Source organism: Apium graveolens, chromosome 4, assembly GCF_009905375.1.
Source record: "Apium graveolens cultivar Ventura chromosome 4, ASM990537v1, whole genome shotgun sequence".
Classification (NCBI taxonomy): Eukaryota; Viridiplantae; Streptophyta; class Magnoliopsida; order Apiales; family Apiaceae; genus Apium; species Apium graveolens.
The window spans coordinates 300,603,585-300,621,361 of record NC_133650.1 but is presented as its reverse complement, the minus strand read 5'-3'; the positions used below and the strand labels follow the sequence as shown (position 1 = coordinate 300,621,361).

The window sequence follows — 17,777 nt, the reverse complement described above, 5'->3', positions numbered from 1 at the left end:
AAAACACATTTATAAAATGTTTGTAAGATACATTTATCAGAAAAGCAATTTTTAAAGTGTTACTATGAAATAGTTTGGGCCATTTCACTATATAGTGATATCTACATTTTATAATAATGAGTAATACTTGTAGACGAGTATAGATTTTAACAAATTTCTTATAACGAGCAAGAATTAAATTATGATAAGAGAGACGAGCTGTATAGCACTTCACATATTTCATATATTGTTAAATATCAAATAAATTTTGAAATTTAAATTGATATTTTTTTTAAAAAAATAAGAATAACTTTAATCTGAGCCCAATGGAAATATAATAACTCATTTGCTCCTAAATTTTAAAACGGACGAAAAATAAGTGAAAATTAAATAAAATAGTTTCAGCACAATGTTATAATTAAGTGGGACAAAAGCAGATGAATACAAATGCAAATTTTTCATACTTTTCGTACTTTTAGTCCAAAACCTTTACTTAAAAAATGAGACGAAAACCAGGGAGCTAAGACCTAAATTGAACTTATTCCCATGATCCCGTTCCCGTTCCCGTTCCTGGAGAGAGAAATTAAGCAGAAATATGATTCTGTTTATAAAAGGTTTTAGAACATTCTCTTCTCTTATGCTTAATCATTCTGTTTCACCCTTTACTCAAATTATCTACTAATTTAGAAGGTCAGTCTTTTTTTTCTCTTCATCATTTTTAATATTACTTTAATTAGTTCATTTTATATTTTCTTTATATAAATACTTTGTTCATTCTGTTGCTTTGGTTATGTTTATCTAGTGTAGTTGCTAGTTACTGTAGTTACACAATGGCGTTTCTATTACTCTGTATATCGAATAACTAAGGGGAGTTACAATGTGCAATATTGGCAGTAGTTGGTTTCGTTAATCATTACGGGTAATTTATTTTAAGTACTTTGTCGGATGGAAGGAACCAACAACTAGTTGTATTTCAAGTAAAACACATTGATGTAGATGCTTATTTTCCCTAATTATGGTATTATAGGAATTTGTCATCTGTGCGAGAGATTTCGATGGATTGGAGATATCTACATGATATTAAGCATACATTAAAGAAAGAGGGGGGCAGAGGCTAGAGAGCACTATTCATTTAAACTAACTTTTAAGCAATTGATACCCAACTTCGGCTACAAACATTGGACTCTTTAATTAGGCTCCGTTTGAGATTGCTGTTAAAAATTGTTATGCTGTTAGAAAAGTGCTGGTGAAAAAAGTGTTGTTGGAAAAATTGGATGACTGTTTGGTAATATTTTTAATATGTATATGTTTTGATGTAAAAAATTATAAAAATAATGTTTTTAATGAGGTTTGATGGTGAAATAATCACCCGCAAAAGCTGAAAAACAGTTTTTTCGAAAAGCATGGGGGGCTTACTTATTCTAACAACAGATTTTACGCCAAAAACACTTTTCAGAAAAGCTACTTTTTGTTTTTACTAAACAGTTTTTTAGTTTCTTTTTCTGCTATTGATGTCTGCAACAGCAATGCCAAACACACCCTAAACTCCCTTTTGATAAATAACTCTTTGTTGTTTCACACGCCAATGTACTATTCAGTTAATCAGTTTTTGTTAAAAATCCAGTTTTGTTCTGAAGTAACACTACTTCATGGACTTATCCCTCTTGTAATTACATTACAGTTTCCTAAACCTCTAAACCTTGTATTGAAATAGATAGTTCTTTTATAAAAACTGAATGGAGACACTATGTTGTTTGGATGTTTGAGTATATAATAGTCAAACCAAAATTTTGCACCTATATATTAGACTTTTAGCACTCACAATACATAAGAAAAATGATATGGGTCAAATGACAAATTATAGGGTAACCAACTAGATCGACAAGAATGTTGGTATTTCTCAAGTTGAGTTGGCAACGTGTTCATTGACGTTATAGAGGAACGAACAACTAGTTGTATTTCAAGTAAACACATACTGTAGAGACTTATTTTCCCTAATTATGACATTATAGAAATTTTTCATCTACATGAGAGATTTTGATGTATTAGAGATATCTACCTGATATTAAGCAAACATTAAAGAAAGGGGGATGGCGAGAGAGCACTATTCCTTATAAAAGTTCATCAATTGATACACAACTTCATCTACAAATATTAGACACTTGAATAAAACACCACTTTTGGTAACTACCCCTATGTTGTTTAATACGCCAAGGTACTATTCTGTTTTTGTGAAAAATTCAGTTTTGTTCTTAAATCTTAACTAACACTACTACACGAGTACATGGACTTATCCCTCTTATAATTACATTACAGTTTCCTAAACCTCTAAGCCTCGTAATGGAATAGATAGTTCTCTTATTAAAACTGAATGGAGACAGTATGTTGTTGGATGTTTGGATATATAATAGTCAAACCAAAATTTTGCTTCCGAATATTAGACTTTTAGCACTCACAATACATAAGAAAAGTGATATGGGTCAAATGACAAATTATAGGGTAACCAACTAGATTGACAGACAGAATCTTGGCATTTCTCAAGTTGAGTTGGCAATGTGTTCATTGACCTGATTTGAGACCCGAGTGAAATTCTGGTGTTTATGTTGAGTATTCTTTCATCAAATGAGGTCAATTTAATGATAATATGTTAAGTGTATAAATGAAATGTAAGTACTAGATGGTTCGTCATGAAATGTTTTAGTTGACATTTGTATAAAGGTGTTTGATTATGTTTCGGATTTGTATTGAAGAATCAAATAATGTGGAACTGCGGATATCTATTTTAATAAAAAAAAATCTGTTTTAAGACAACTATATTTTAATGCATAATAGTTTTATTTCTTGAAATTATTTTTGTGATATATTATTAATGTTGCTACGGTTTGAATTCCGAGATCATGCACTTAGCGTACAAGTTCGACCAATTCTACATCTGAATTGGAATACACACACACACTCACAAATTCATTCTATAAAGCCTAAAAACTATGTAGAGATCATCTAATACTATATTCTCAACTCTTCTTAATTAGAAATTATTTTATAAAATCAACAAAATTTGTGACTTAATGATAAGTAATAAGAAGTCAAATTTAAGATTCTCGCTATCAGAATGGAATACACGCCGTTTATAAAAATGATACAGAATGATGATGAAAGTGGAATTATGGTGTTAACGGGATAGTATAGTTGACAATGCCGCACCCAACAACCAACAAAATCGCTTTTCTTGACTAAAGTGGTTGAGCAGCAAGACGTATATTTGACTTTTAGCACACGGTGAGGAAATGTAGGTCAACAGTATGATTAGATTAGTAGGAATGTAGCATAGAAAGATACACTAGCTATAATAGATGGAGAGAGCACAACCAAAATAAAATCTAATAGTGTGGGAGTAAATGTGAGCGGAGGAAAGAGTTTATAAATACAAAGTCAAAGCAAAGAAAGTAATAAAACTATCTCCAGCTTTTAACATATTCAGATCTTTGTTTAGATTCATTCTAATGAAAATCGGTGAAATGATGGCTGACCTTTAATTAGTACTCCCCCCGTCCCTTTTTAGTTGTCACACTTGACTTTTGTGCAGTCAGATTGACCAAAGTTTATTAATATTATATAATTAAATAATATAAAAAATATATCATTGGAAAATACATTTAATCTACTTTAATATGTGATTTCAGTTTTTTTAAATAATATAAGAGTAATGTTTAATCTTTGGTTAAAAATTGGTCAATTTGACCGCTAAAAAAAGAAATGCGACAACTAAAAAGAGACAGATCGAGTATTATGTATATAAGTAGCTATTAGCTAGGGCGTTTGGTGAAAGGCGTAGAAGAAAAATACAGAATGAAACTGGAGCGGCCGTTCACCGTTTACATTTTCGGAGAATTAATCATTCTCTTTTATCTTTTGGAGAATATATCTGCCAATTTGGAAGGTCAGTTACATATTCATACTTTAATTTAGCTCTTAATTTGTCTACAATTCTTCCGGTTTTAGCGATTGTTGTAGTCGGTAAACTGTTTACAGTGTTGTTATGAATTAAGATCCGCTTTAAGTTGGTCGTCTTGTGCGATATCTAATTTCTCTCCGCCATACTAAATATTTTACTTTAAGGGATGCGTGCTTGTTATTATTCTATTTGAGACATTTGTCATCAACTAATGGATGTCGCTGACCTTGACAGGAGATGCACTACACGACTTAAGGAGCAGTTTACAAGATCCTAACAATGTGCTTCAGAGTTGGGATTCAACTCTTGTAAACCCTTGTACATGGTTTCATGTCACATGTAACAATGAAAACAGTGTTATAAGAGTGTAAGCTGCTTCCTCTATCAACTTACTGGCAGCTTCTATCTAGCACCAAGTATATTATCGTTAAGTATCTCATTTTGTGTGTATCTACCTATCTGTGCTAAGAATTTTGGTACTTGGAGAGAGTACAAGTGATGGTTGTCTTTGGATAATTAGCTTTTAATTTAGAGAGCCTTAAAAGATTCTTTTTGTGAGGATGAACTGGAACATGTTTCAAACATTGCAGCTGCTTTGTTAGCAAAATCGATGAGAGATTTCTTGCAAGATTGCATGTCTAACTAGTGCCTAAGCATATCCAGACCTTTTATCAGGACTGGATTTGTTAATAGGCATGATATGCTATACATAACGTCACAAGTTTTATGGAGGATTTAAGAATATTATGATTTCTTAGTAATAAACTTTTCATAATGCCTTTATGCAGTGATCTTGGAAATGCAGCACTGTCTGGTACACTTGTCCCTCTTGGGCAGCTGAAAAACTTACAGTATTTGTAAGTCAAACACAAAGTCACTTTGGTATCTTCATTTATGTCTTTCTATTTTTGTCATTTATATTAAAGGTAGCCCCTTAAGGTGTCTCTGTTTGCTATAGTAAGAAGTCGACTGCAGTGTTATACTTGATCTAATAAAAATGTATCTTGATATATAGCGGAGTAAATATTTTTTAGCAATGTGATATAGTTTGTTGATAGATTTCCCTCTCATATAATACGAGAAATTAAATGAAGTACAGGACCCCGGGTTTCGCCTATTGCTAACTGCTACCTGTATTTTCTGATTGTGATGTTGAAATTAACAGTAAAATATAGTTTCAGAAGTGTCCTGGTATGAATATCTCATAGCACAAGATTATAGTATTTTCTCTTCGACTAGTTAAACTATGCAATGAACAGTTTGCCTGCTTATAACCCTGCAGCTATCACCATTTTTGGCCATAGAATCATAAAAATGAAGTGTTGCGTGTAGCAATCTAGAAAGTTTATTAGCCATGACTTTTACTTCAGTGTTATATCCTTCAACACCATGTTTGAAAGTCTAGGCATAATTCCAATTAAACTAGTGACCCCTTTTCGAAAGAAACAATGTTTACTGAAAAGAGGCTGATGCAGTATAATGATTTCTAATACAGTAAATTAGATGTGCATCATTTATTAAAATACGAATGCAATAGACCAAGAAGATTTCACTTGGTTCGGCCTCAATGCCTAGTCTGCAGCCTACAACCTACTAACCTAGTCTGTTTAGAAAATATATAATAACTCTTTAATAAAAAGCTTACAACTTTGTTTGATTATAATGTTGGCACCAACAACTTGCTCCCCCCTTCACTCCAGCACCTCTGCTAAACTTGGCAGTACTTGTAATTAAAACTTCCGTAGCCACAACTTGGCTAAGTGTTACAATAAGCGAATTAGACACCCCCATACATGGTCTTACGACTTTGCGGAGACCTGTGTTTTTGGTAAACAGTCGCCCAGGCCTGGTGACTGTAACCCCCTTCCTAAGAAGCACATCTTCTCCCGAAGTAAAAGCATTTGTTTATCAGTCAATAAGATTCTTAGCTAGTTCTGGGAAAAGAAAGTTCTCCTATGATATTATAGATGATTGCAGGAGTTGTTTGTTCTGTATTTTCAGCCTTCTCAAGGGTGACATTTGATAGTATACATGAGTCTGTGTGTGTGACTACATGGCTTGTAACGTTAATAATAATGTTAAAATACTGAGCGGATATGTGTTAAAAAACTGAGTTAAACATTTGGGTGCCAGACTAGGTCTATAACAAATAACCATTTTTTCAATATATTGAAGTGAAATTATGGTTAATAATAATACAGTTTTTGAATAAAATTGAAATTGGGTTGAAGAAGAATTGCTAAATCAAACATAGAATTTTATAAAACTATTAAATAATAAATTGACTTGAACTGCGACTTTATAAATGTTTACTTTGCTTTATGTCAACATCCTAGTCAGTATTGTTTCCTGACGTCATCAAGATATTACGGAAGTAACATTTGTGTGCTGAAGATGATTGCATAACCCAAATATTTTAGGCAGTCAAAAATAGAAAGGTGATTAAAAAAATGAAAAGTAATTCGTTATTCTTCTTCAAATATAGTGTGTCTCGTTTGGTCACTTAAGTGGTCATGTATTTAGGTCAAGACCCACAAAATGCTATATTGATTTTAACTTGGAAGTAAATCCCGTATTTTGTTACTTTTGAAGATGTTTGTGTTTGTGGCATGCCTTGCTATTTCCTGACAATTGACAAACAATGTTTAGAGTCTTAGACGCTCACATGAGCCTTAAAATAATTCTTAAATAGCAAAGACCTCTTACGCCTTTAACATCCTCCCTTCATTTTGGCAATGTAACTTTTTTTATTGAACTACAATCTTTTAACATGGTGCACTTGAGCAATTGATTATCATCGAATGGTGTGTCCATACCTACCAAGCATGTTTCAGCGTCCATATGGCGGTGTCAAGGTCACCTTAGAGCATGTTGGTAAGACGCCTGCCTTGGACGCCTAACCAATGCCGCAAAGATCAGACGCCGTGGGTCGTGTCGGTAGCATCTAAGGTTTTAAAACACAAAGAATCATAGCATGTTTACCTTTATTTTGGGCCAGGAAGAAAATTGGCACGTCACCTTATTATATAGGATATACATGTGATTCTTGTTAGTTTTGTTAATCCCATTATTCAGAAATCATGAACATGGTCATATTATATGCCAGTTGCTTGTGATGTCTATTCTATTAAATGATTATTAGTCAATGAACTTAACTATTAGCTTGTACATTGCGATTGACCATTTCATTGATATTTAATGACTTCTTGACTACTGATACTTTTATTTCTATACTAAATATACTATTACTAAGTAGTAGTTAAAACAATGTATAGTAGATATGAATACATAATACATGTATAATTTTTTTTATATTGACAATTTATATATAAAAATACCCCCCCCCCCACACACCGACAACATGATGGGTATTGGTGTGCATTATCCTCCAGCGCCACGAGACGCCATAACAAGCATAATACCTACAAGTTCTAGTCCAGCTGATGGTTGCATGTTGGATCCCCAAGGTGTCGATTCTTGGGAGAGGCATTTGTTGGTAGAAGTTTACTGACAAAAAGACGAAGGCAAGCAACCTAAAAGAGGAAGTGCATCAAGCTGTGGCATAGATTAGTCTTCACCAAAATTGGGCGTGAGCAACTTGTGATGAGTTAAATAATAACAAATAAAAATAATAAAGATCCAGTGTGCCTGTAAGGCTGTAACATTTTGTATCAGTTTAAGATTAACACTTCATGCTCTTTCTTTAGATCAATGTATATAAGCACGCTGCCTCTTCTCCTTTTATTAGTCATATATTCAGTTTATAGGTTTTTTGCATATATGTTTAGGGAATCACTAGTGATGCCATTTTATTCATGACAGGGAGCTTTATAGTAACAATATAAGTGGACCAATCCCTGGTGATCTTGGAAATCTAACAAATTTGGTGAGCTTGGATCTGTACATGAACAGCTTTTCTGGTCCCATACCGGATACATTAGGAAAATTGACGAAGCTAAGATTCCTGTAAGAGTTCAAACCTTGAGGTCCCTAATCCCTTATGGTTTTGTGAATTGTACTAGCATTTTTTCTATTTACTACCATAAATCGTTCAAGTTTTTTATTAGTAAGAAATGTTGTTGGGTCGTTACTTTTTCTTCGATCTTCTTAATTAAGAAAATGTTCTAACAAGCATAGAAAAAAATCATATTATTAGGATTTAGGAGCACAAATGAGTTGCATGATATAGATGCATGTGTAAAGCTCTACATGTACTTATAACAAAAAGATTCATTTGACTAGTCATTTACTTTCAAATTTGTAGGCCATACATTAAAAATAATCTTAAATCATCTCTCATGGTATGCAAAGGTTAGACACTTGAGCGGTGTTACACGGTCAAAGCAATTTATTGATTTTGTTTTGCTGGGAACTTTATTTCAAAAGCTGTAATGAATTTGAAAATTTAGTTTGAAGTCCTTGAATAAGAGGAAAGCCAAGTAACATCTGTTTGGACGTGTTAGAGTCACAATAAATCTACAAGGATATTTACAAGTTCAATTTGTTTTTTCTAGTAATTTTATATGGGTATCTTGCTTTTTGAGTTTACGGTGTCTTGAGGTGAATCCTTAAAATGAATTAAAGAGAGTGTCTTGAGGTGAATCCTTAAAATGAATTAAAGAGAGAAAGAAGAAAGTATTTGATATCACTCATTAAGTGAAGATTCTATCTTAGTTGAGTAGTCCCTAATTTATTTATTTTTGCCATTAGAAAAAACCGATATATAATTGGAGAAAATTTTCCAATTTCTTTTTCTATGTTAGGGTTATGTTAACCGTGTGCTTCTCAAGAAAATTAGTATAGTCTTCTTCATCCCTTGGTCTTAATTGATAATATGAGAGACTGAATGAACTGACTTGATGACTTTGTTACATCAGAGCTCCTATATTTATACCAACAACAGAGCTAATTTACAGCTTGCATATCCCTGATCTACAGCCTACATATCACTTGATCTCAGCCTATCATGTCACCTGATCTCAGCCTATCCTATCCCCTGATATCAGCTGATATTATTTGATACAATCTCCTAATTACAACACATAATCCCCATATTTACATCCTAGATTTACATTAAAGGTTATATTGTTTATACTCCCCCTCAAACTTATGGTTGTTGAACCATTAGTTTGCTGATGAAAAAATTGTGTCGGCTCTTCGTTTGGGATTTTGTAAAGAAATCAGCAAGTTGTTCTTTGGAGGAAACACGAGGTAGACTGATATCACCATTTTCAAATTTTTCCCGAACAAAATGGCAATCAACTTCAATGTGTTTTGTTCTTTCATGGAAAACAGGATTACTTGCAATTTTTACTGCACTTTCGTTGTCACAGAATAACGGTGTGGGAGAATGAAGCTGAATATTAAAGTCCTTTAACAGTCGTCGTAGCCAAACAACTTCACTGCATGTGGATGACAGCTCGATATTCAGCTTCAGTCGATGATTTGGATACCGTGGATTGTTTCTTTGATTTCCACAAAAGAAGTGAACTCCCCAAAAATATACAGTAGCCAGTAGTAGATCTGCGTGTGTCTGGGCAGCCGGCATAGCTAGCATCAGAAAAGGCACGCAAATCTAAAGGACTGGTTTTTGAAAAGAACAAGCCACGAGCCGGAGTTGAACGAAGATAACGTATAATGCGATGAACCGCCGTTAAGTGTAGTCTGCGAGGATCCGAAACAAACTGACTCACAAGTTGAACGGCATGGGCAATATCTGGACGTGTCACGGTGAGGTAGACCAAACTACCAACGATGCTTCGATAAAGGGTCGGATCAGAGATTGGAGAGCCATCTGTTTTACTGTATGTAACATTTAGCTCAAGCGGAGTATCCACAACTTTATCATCAGTAAGACCTGCCATTTCAATGATGTCATGAGTATATTTTTGTTGACTAACGAAATAGCCATCAGCATTTCTAGAGATTTCTAAGCCAAGAAAGTAAGATGCAAGACCAAGGTCTTTCATTTGAAAAGAGTTCTGCAGGATATTCTTTAGATTCTGTACACCTTGGTGATCGTTACCCGTGATTAAGATATCATCAACATAGATGAGTGCGAAGGTAGTTCCTGCTGATGTAGAAGGTATAAATAAAGAGTGATCATCGTGATTTTGACGATATCCAGCTTTTTGTAACACCCCTTTTAACTTAAAAAACCAGGCTCGAGGGGATTGTTTTAAGCCATATATTGCCTTTTTCAATTTACAAACCATGTTTGGTGGAACTGATAATCCAGGAGGAGGACGCGTGCATACTGTTTCAGAAAGATCACCATTTAGGAAGGCATTCTTAACGTCCATTTGGTAGATATCCCAATTGCGGATTGCTGAAACAGCTATCAAAGTACGCACGGGGGTCATTTTGTCAACTGGAGCAAACGTTTCAGCATAATCGATGCCATATTTTTGTTTATAGCCTTGAGCCACGAGGCGTGCCTTATATCGTTCTAAAGAACCATCAGACCTTAACTTTAATGAGTAAACCCATCTGCATCCTATAACCGGATGATGTAGAGGCTTAGGAACAAGCTCCCATGTCTGATTTTGGTGTAAGGCCTTTAATTCATCCTGCATAGCATCACTCCACTCAACACTATTTGCAACTTGTTTGTATGAATTAGGAATAACATAGGAATCAAGTGTTGATAAAAATGAAAACCGATCAGGTGGTTTTGTGTTACGAGAGGAGCGCCTTGGAGGCGGTGGTGGTGGTGATGGAGGGGGTGGAGACGGTGTACTAGGAGATGAGTTGTTACCTGTATCCGGAGTCCGTGATTGAGGAGCCATTGGAGGGGGAACTCTTGCTCGACGTTGATATGTAATGATACCCTGCACATTAGGTGGGAACGTTGATAGAGGAACATCATGCTCAACATTTGGTGTAGAGTTGGGAATGGAAGAGTTAAAATATGTCATATTTTCAAAAAATATAACATTCCTTGAAATTCTCATTCTCTTGCCTTCCCAATCATAACAACGATATCCTTTCTCTGTTTCTGAATATCCAAGAAAGATGCACTTAACAGATTTTGCTTCTATCTTCGAATACTCAGATTTGGGAAGAAGGACATAACACGTACAACCAAAAACACGAAGCTTTCCATAATCAGGTGGATAACCAAATAACTTCACTAGTGGAGATATGTTACCAAGCACATGAGTTGGTAAACGATTGATCAAGTACGTAGATGTTGCCACACTTTCTGCCCAGAACGTCTTTGGTAAGCCAGCATGGATGCGAAGAGCGCGCGATGTCTCAATTAGGTGTCTATGTTTTCTCTCGGAGACACCGTTTTGCTGGGGTTGATGAGGACAACTTTTCTGATGAATAATTCCTTCAGTAGCTAAAAAGTGTTCAAACTCCTTTGAAATATATTCACCACCAGAATCTGTACGAAGAATCTTGATTTTCCGGTCAAACTGTGTTTGCACCATAGCATGAAAATATTTAAATACTTGCGAGACTTCAGATTTGTGGCGTAAAAAATATGTCCAAGTGTAACGTGACCAATCGTCAATAAATACAACATAATAATATTTTCCATTTAGTGAGCCTACACGCGATGGTCCCCAAACATCAGAGTGAACAATATCAAAAGCTGAGACATCATGATTTATTTTCTTAGGAAATGGTAAAGTATGTGCTTTAGAGAGTGCACATTCCTCACATGTTTTATCAATTTCAGAATTATGATCAATCTTATATGTCAAAGCATTAGAGGAAAACATGGAATTCAAAACAAAAGCATGAGGATGGCGAAGACGATTATGCCAAAGTCTCCACAATTGATTAGCTTTATTTACTTCAACAGTAGAAGGAGCAAGAAAACAATTCGGTGAGCTAGATGTAGGTGTGCTTGAAGGTACGTTGAAATTCAAGACAAAGAGTTCCCCATGCTTATGGCCGCTCCCAATCACTTTCCCGGTTTTCAGGTCCTGGATCAAGCAACCAGAAGAAGAAAATGAGACTATGCAATTTTGTTGTACTAACTGACTAACTGAGATCAAATTAGCAGATAATTTTGGCACATATAAAGCATTCTCGAGATTTAAAGAGCCAATTTTTAATGACCCAACACGTGAGGCAGGAAGGGTGTCTCCATTAGCAAAAACAATTTTTGTCCTTCTATCATATGGAGTGCTAGAATTAAAATTATCTAAATTACCAGTCATGTGATGGGAAGCACCAGAATCTATTATCCACGAGTTTTGAGTATTTGTCTTACCAACATTGGAGGCTTGAAGGGCATGAATGATATTAGAATCCTGAAGTGCTTGAATAACTTGCTGAATAAAGTCAGGTGAAGGAGAGTTTGACTGAGAAACATGATGCTGGTTCAGAGTTCTAGTACCTTCAGCTGAAGTATTAGGCACGGTGGCCATATAAGCTTTGTGACTTCGATTCCGTGGAGGCCTGATCTTGCAATTTTCAATCAGATGTCCTTCAGCCTTACAATATTGACAAAAGTGAGAAACAGTTGTGGTCCCCTTCCTTTTGGGGCAGTGAATAGCAATATGGCCAGTCTCGTGACAGATAAAACACTCACTTTTGCTCATATTTCGAGCCTTAGCTTTCTGGACAGCCGCACTCAATGCAGCATCATAAACATTTGCTTGGGAAGAGAGCGATTTCAATCGTGTTTCCTCTGCAAGTAGGTTTGGTAGAATTGTATCTACACTAGAACTTCCTCCTCGATTCAGAATAGTAGCACGAATATGTTCAAAATCTTGCCTAAGTTTCATCAAAAATTGTCGAGCTCGAGTTTGCAGCCTGAGTTTTATAACAGTTTCTAAGGCAGCCTCTGGAATCTTTTCTTCAATCATATCCATTTCATTCCAAAGCAACATAATTGCAGAGTAAAATTCTTGAATACTTAATGATTCTTGGGATAAAGAATTTACTTCCTGTTCAAGCTGATACATCCTCGCATCATTGCTTTGCCTATAGATGCGTTTTAGATACTCCCACATGAGATGTGTTGTACTTAATGGACTGAGATTTACAGCAATAGAATTCTCCACCGATTCCATGATCCATGTTTTGATCTTAGCATTGTTTATCACCCATTTAGACTGGTCCGCCTTCTCAGTTGGTTTGGGATTAGTACCGTCAACATAGTTCCATAGATCCTGACCTTCCAGAAAGTTCTTGAAGTAAGAAGCTCATAGAAAATAATTTTTTCCATCTAGCCGTACCGCCAACCTGTGGTGCTGGGAATCCATTATACTCAAGATAGAAGAAAGAGAAAACTGAAGGAAAACAGACGTAACTGTTTAGAAATAAGAATCAGAAAGGATGCAGATGGGACTGCTGGGAAAGAAAAATCAGAAGGGATGCAGACGGGACTGCTAGAAAAAACTAAGACTGTGTTTAGGCTCTGATGCCATGATAATATGAGAGACTGAATGAACTGACTTGATGACTTTGTTACATCAGAGCTCCTATATTTATATCTACAACAGAGCTAATTTACAGCTTGCATATCCCTGATCTACAGTCTACATATCACTTGATCTCAGCCTATCATGTCACCTGATCTCAGCCTGATATCAGCTGATATTATTTGATACAATCTTCTAATTACAACACATAATCCCCATATTTACATCCTAGATTTACATTAAAGGTTGTATTGTTTATATTAATAAGCCATTTGGAACCAGTACAATTTTGTTTAATTTTTATTTTTACTTGGTAGAAGTCTTTGTCAATTGTGTACTAGCTATCCCAAAATAAATATTATTTAATGGGATACTCATTTTGCATTTGGAGACAAGGCATCCCAAATTTTAATTTATTTTTTTGAAAATCAATACTCCATTTGTCCCCTTATAAATAACTCTTTTGAAAAAGACACTCATTTTAAGAAAGTTTTAGTTGGATAATTTGTTTCTTGATTACCCCTCATTATTGCGTTAAATAGAGTTGAATTGTTTGTATTTATAAATTAGTCAACATGAGCACGATTGGATAGCTCAAGTGGTTATAAGTTTTTCCTCTGTCGTGTCGTCCCAGGGTAGGGTTTGACTTTGGCTCAACCCGAGAATATCTTATAACCAATACTCAATTGTAAGATTATAAGCCATGTTAGTTTAAAAAAATATTAGTCAACATTGGAAATAGTAATACAAGGGTATTCTTTGGAAAAATCTTTGAAAAATTATTTTGGAAGAAGAGAAAGACAAGCATCATGTACATTTTTTTTCCAGAAGAGACATTTAAAAGGGGACAGTGGGAGTAATTTTTAAATTACATCAATTTAAAGCAGGTCTAGTTCTTTAACTCGGGTCAATTTCACCTCAAACCATCCAAATCTTAGAACCCAACCAAACAAAACCAAACATAGGCAGTATGTATGACCCACTTGGAAGAGGGTCCTGAGAGGGTAAGATGTAAGCATACGTTACCCTTACCCTTAGTCTTATTAAATAGGCTGCTTCTGTGAAAACCCATGCACAGTTGTTAATAGATGTTTACATAAAGAAATAAGAAGTGAGACATTGGTAGGATATTTAAAATGGCGCCAGGTAAGAGATTTGAGTGGAAATAGATTGAGATGGCTCGAACACATTAGCTGTGCATCATCTGTGATGAAAAGTAACTGTCTCAATTCAATACGGTAAACAGAAGGAATAGTGAGACTTGCACTCTCTTTGGTTGATGTGGGTAAAGATGATGTATCCAGAACAGATACCAGGAGATGTGACTAGTATGGTATAGTTGCAAATCTTATTTTCGTGCAAGGTAATTATATGTGAGTGATTTAAATTTCGTCACCTCTACTGTCCGTGTAAGGGTAGAAGGCTCAACAACAACAGCCTCTCTGGGGTGATTCCAATGTCATTGACGAATATCGGGACCCTTCAAGTTTTGTAAGTTCCTGGATATGATCCGTACATGCAAAAATTCTCATTACTTTTTTTTTTATTCCAGAATACCAGTTCAATATTTTTAACTAAAATAATTTGTTATCAGGGATCTATCAAACAATCATTTATCAGGACTAGTACCAGACAATGGCTCGTTTTCCTTGTTCACTCCCATCAGGTATACTATAGGTCTGTTGCATTCACTAAGTTGGACTTGATGAGAAACACAATAAATAAAGTGCTAATTTGTATATCTACTTTTTGACTTCTCCCTGCAGTTTTGCTAATAATCTAAATTTATGTGGACCGGTTACTGGGAAACCCTGCCCTGGAACTCCACCATTTTCTCCACCACGTTCCTTCGTTCCAACTTCGATAGTACCTTCTCCAGGTGATTTATATGTTTATGAATGTTATTTAAATTTGTATCAATATTTACATGGTACCTTGACTTGGTTGACTGTGGTCTTAACTTGCACCACAATCCAATATAAGCTCTAGAATGAGTCTCATAAATTATAAAGTTGCATGGAGAATGTGTTGTTTGTGTATTTCAAATTATGTAATATCAGTTCTCTACTTTTCTTTGTATATCACTTTGCAGGCAGAAAAGATGCTACTGGATCAATTGCAGGAGTAGCTGCTGGTGCTGCTTTACTCTTTGCAGCCCCTGCAATGGCATTTGCATGGTGGCAAAGAAGAAAACCGCGTGAACATTTCTCTGATGTACCACTACCAGGTTATTCTCGAAACTCGAATATGTTTTAAAATTAGTGGAACACTAATAGTGTTGCATGGGTAACTTTTTAACTGTTCACCTCAGCTGAGGAGGATCCAGAAGTGCACCTAGGTCTACTGAAAAGGTATTCATTGCGAGAATTACAAGTTGCCACAGATAGTTTTAGCAACAAAAACATATTAGGTAGAGGTGGATTCGGTAAGGTATACAAAGGGCGACTTGTTGATGGAACACTTGTGGCAGTCAAAAGGCTAAAAGAAGAACGAACACCTGGCGGAGAGATGCAGTTTCAAACAGAAGTAGAGATGATCAGTATGGCTGTGCATAGAAATCTTTTGCGGCTACTTGGATTTTGCATGACGCCAACTGAACGCCTACTTGTCTATCCATACATGGCTAATGGAAGTGTTGCATCATGTTTAAGAGGTATGCTTGTGTAGTAACAAATAATAAAAATATGCAATGGTCCCCATAATTAAAACCTGGATATAATGAACCTCAGTTTTTGGGGTCAGACGTTAGTTTTTTGTTTTCAAGTTATGGTAGAAGAATCGGTTTTTAGAATTTTATATCATGTACACTCGATATATCACACTTTTTAATACATGGTGAGAGCCGCACTTATACTGCTATCTATAGTCTATACATATACTCTTCTTTGCTACTGTGATTATTTTTTCCGAATGGAGTATTACTGTAATTTTGGTTGCTCTATTAATGGCGCCTTTAAGCGGTCAAGTTTTTTCATTCTGGGATTTACTCGATGTAATATTTGCTGTGCAAACTAATGACAAATAATCCTGGAATTTTTTTTTTTGTAGAGCGTCTACCATCAGAACCACCTCTTGATTGGCCTACTAGAAAGAGGATTGCATTGGGTTCTGCCAGAGCGCTTTCTTATTTGCATGATAATTGTGATCCCAGGATTATCCATCGTGATGTGAAAGCAGCCAATATATTGTTGGATGAAGAGTTTGAGCCTGTTGTCGGTGACTTTGGGTTGGCGAAGTTTATGGATTACAAGGATACCCATGTTACAACTGTTGTGAGGGGTACCATTGGGCACATAGCTCCAGAGTATCTCTCCACAGGAAAGACATCAGAGAAAACTGATGTCTTTGGTTATGGGATTATGCTCTTAGAGCTGATAACTGGCCAGAGAGCATCTGACCTTGCTCGGCTTCCAAATGATGATGATGTTATATTGTTGGATTGGGTATGCATCATTATTCTTTTATACTCTTGCACCTCAAATGCTTTTGGAAATTAGCACATCTTTTTGCATAATACTATAATAGAATCCGTTCTCAAGATTCTTGTTTTCAAGCAATGTGCAGACTCTGTTGTGACCTCTATTTCTTTTTGCCTTGGACTTTGTCACATACAGTTGGAAGTTATTGTGTACAAAATTTAGTCATTATTTGGTTATGTCTATTAGGTCAAAAGCCTTGTGAAAGAGAAGAAGTTGGAGATGCTAGTTGATCCTGATATGCGAAACAATTACATTGAACCTGAGGCAGAGCAACATACTCAAGTTGCATTACTCTGTACCCAAGGCTGGCCTATGGATCGTCCTAAGATGTCAGAGGTAATCAGAATGCTTGAAGGTGATGGCCTTGCAGAAAAGTGGGAGGAGTTGCAAAAGGTAGAGGTCACTAATCAAGAGGTTGAATTAGCCCCGTACCGAACTTCTCAATGGATCCTCAACTCCACAGATAACCTACATGCTTGTGAATTGTCTGGTCCAAGATAAAGCTGTAATATTCTGATTGAAAAAATTATGGGTTTTTGGTTGTTTAGAATTTTGTGTTCATGAACAAATTCAATAATTTGATTTATAAATACATTTAGTTGTATATAATATTCCTTCTGCTTACTAGTTTTACTACATTTTGCAGAAATATATTAGATGTTATAATTCGTCATGTAACTATATATTATATAGTTTTAGCGGTAAGTTCTGTTACTAAATAATATAAATATGTATATAAAAAGTCATAATAATAGACTTCGGCATTGTAATTAACTTAATTAGTAATTTTTGATTTATTCGTGAGCACCAATACATTAAGAAGCTTGTAATTTTAGGTTAATAATTTGTTAGCAAGTACAAACTCATAGAAAAAAAAATTGAATTATATTTCCGAGTTAGATAATCGTTGATAAACAACATTATTTTAACAATATATTTTTCTTGCAAGGAGTTCAAACATTTTGGCTGAACTTAAGTTCG

At 35.2% G+C, this 17,777-nt stretch overlaps 1 protein-coding gene across 2 annotated transcripts; it reads left to right on the top strand.

The window, feature by feature from the left end:
• The first annotated feature begins 451 nt into the window (after positions 1 to 451).
• Positions 452 to 17,427, top strand: LOC141721391 (somatic embryogenesis receptor kinase 2-like). 2 transcript variants are annotated; one of them, XM_074524312.1, is made up of 11 exons: positions 452 to 593; positions 4,169 to 4,301; positions 4,723 to 4,791; positions 7,757 to 7,900; positions 14,737 to 14,808; positions 14,912 to 14,983; positions 15,084 to 15,196; positions 15,410 to 15,544; positions 15,629 to 15,970; positions 16,366 to 16,760; positions 16,983 to 17,427. In XM_074524312.1, exons 1-11 carry the CDS (start codon positions 575 to 577, stop codon positions 17,295 to 17,297), a joined length of 1,809 nt encoding a protein of 602 aa, XP_074380413.1. In that variant the 5' UTR covers positions 452 to 574; the 3' UTR covers positions 17,298 to 17,427. The 2 variants fall into 2 exon arrangements, with proteins under 2 accessions (XP_074380413.1, XP_074380412.1); XM_074524311.1 differs by lacking the exon at positions 452 to 593 and adding an exon at positions 3,647 to 3,919.
• The last annotated feature ends 350 nt before the right edge of the window (positions 17,428 to 17,777 follow it).